General features: G+C 53.9%; 1 protein-coding gene across 1 annotated transcript; it reads left to right on the forward strand.

Annotated features, from left to right (window-relative positions):
• Positions 1 to 191: 191 nt before the first annotated feature.
• Positions 192 to 773, forward strand: EMH_0076760 (uncharacterized protein; the record flags this gene model as incomplete). The annotated part of the gene is made up of 2 exons (XM_013499758.1): positions 192 to 214; positions 428 to 773. 2 exons carry the CDS (start codon positions 192 to 194, stop codon positions 771 to 773), a joined length of 369 nt encoding a protein of 122 aa, XP_013355212.1.
• Between the last annotated feature and the right edge of the window lie 558 nt (positions 774 to 1331).

Consider the following 1331-nt stretch of genomic DNA (forward strand, 5'->3'; position numbering starts at 1 on the left):
TATATTATATTATATATAATATATAATATACAAACACCAGTGCATGCGTATGCATCGTCACTTGTCTTTATTAATAAAAATAAATAAATAAACAAACAAATTTGTTTATTTATTTATTTATTTATTTATTTATTTATTTATTTATTTATTTTCGTTGTACTTCTCCCCCATAAGAAGCTGTTGCTGCAGCAATGAAACGAAGGGGGGCCCCCAGGTGGGGGGGCCCTTGCTGCTGCTTGTTTGGGGGCCCCTGGGGGCCCCCCCGTCTAGCATATAGTTTCAGCTGCTCGCTGCTGCTGCTGCTGCAGCAGCTGCTGCTGTTGCTGCTGCTGCTGCTGCTGCTGTCTCCGCTGCAGGGAGAGCGTCAAGGGGGGCCCCCAGGGGGGCCCCCCAACCCGCATGCGTTGCTGCTGCCTTTTGGGTTTAGGGGGGCCCCCGGGGGCCCCCTTTTTGCTGCTGCTGCTGATGATGATGATGATGATGATTTGTTTATATATGAAGACCCCCCTGAGTTTGTATCTGAGCAGCAGCAAGAAGAGCAGCAGCAGCAGCAGCAGCAGCAGCAGCAGCAGCAGCGTAGACAACTGCAGCGGGAATTACATCAACAGCATCTTCTGCTGCAGCAGCAACAGCAGCAGCAGCAGCAGCAGCAACTGCAGCAGCTGCAGCAGCAAACCTTCACCTACCCGAGGATACCCTTTTCTCCTATAGATGCTGGGGGGCCCCCCACCCCTTTCCTTACATCTTTGGGGGGCCCCCTCGTCTCCGCCTAGGAGAAGACAGGGTACTGTCTGCTGCTGATGGTTTTCACAGCAGCAGCAGCAGCATATCGGAGGTAACATCTGAGCGTATTGCTGCTCGTGTTGCTGCAGTTGCTGCTGCAACACGTGCTGCTGCAGCAGCAGCAGCAGCAGCAGCAGCAGCAGCAGGTATAGGGGGTAGAGACAAAATCTCTCTGTCTTCTCTGTCTCCTTCTTCTGTCTCCTTTCCTCTCCCCTCAACAAGAAGTAAGGGTTTATCTATGAAGGGGCCCCCTGGTGGGGGCCCCCCTGGTGGGGGCCCCCCTGGTGGGGGCCCCCCTGGTGGGGGCCCCCGTGGTGATAAAGAAGCAGCAGGAGAGAGACAGCAGCAGCAGGAGACAACTGAACCCTTCTCTCTCCCTCCTCTACCTATCTCTCGCTTTGCTGCTGCTCCCGGCCTACAAAAAAATATAAAACAAATATACGATTCGTTGTGTGTATATACAGCAGCAACTGCTGCTGGGTTGATGCCTGGGGGCCCCCCAAACAGAGAAGGGGGGGGGGCGGTGGGGGGGGGCCCCCCCGTTCGTA

The sequence above is a fragment of the Eimeria mitis genome, genomic scaffold, assembly GCF_000499745.2.
Source record: "Eimeria mitis Houghton genomic scaffold, Emh_scaff4638, whole genome shotgun sequence".
NCBI lineage: Eukaryota > Apicomplexa > Conoidasida > Eucoccidiorida > Eimeriidae > Eimeria > Eimeria mitis.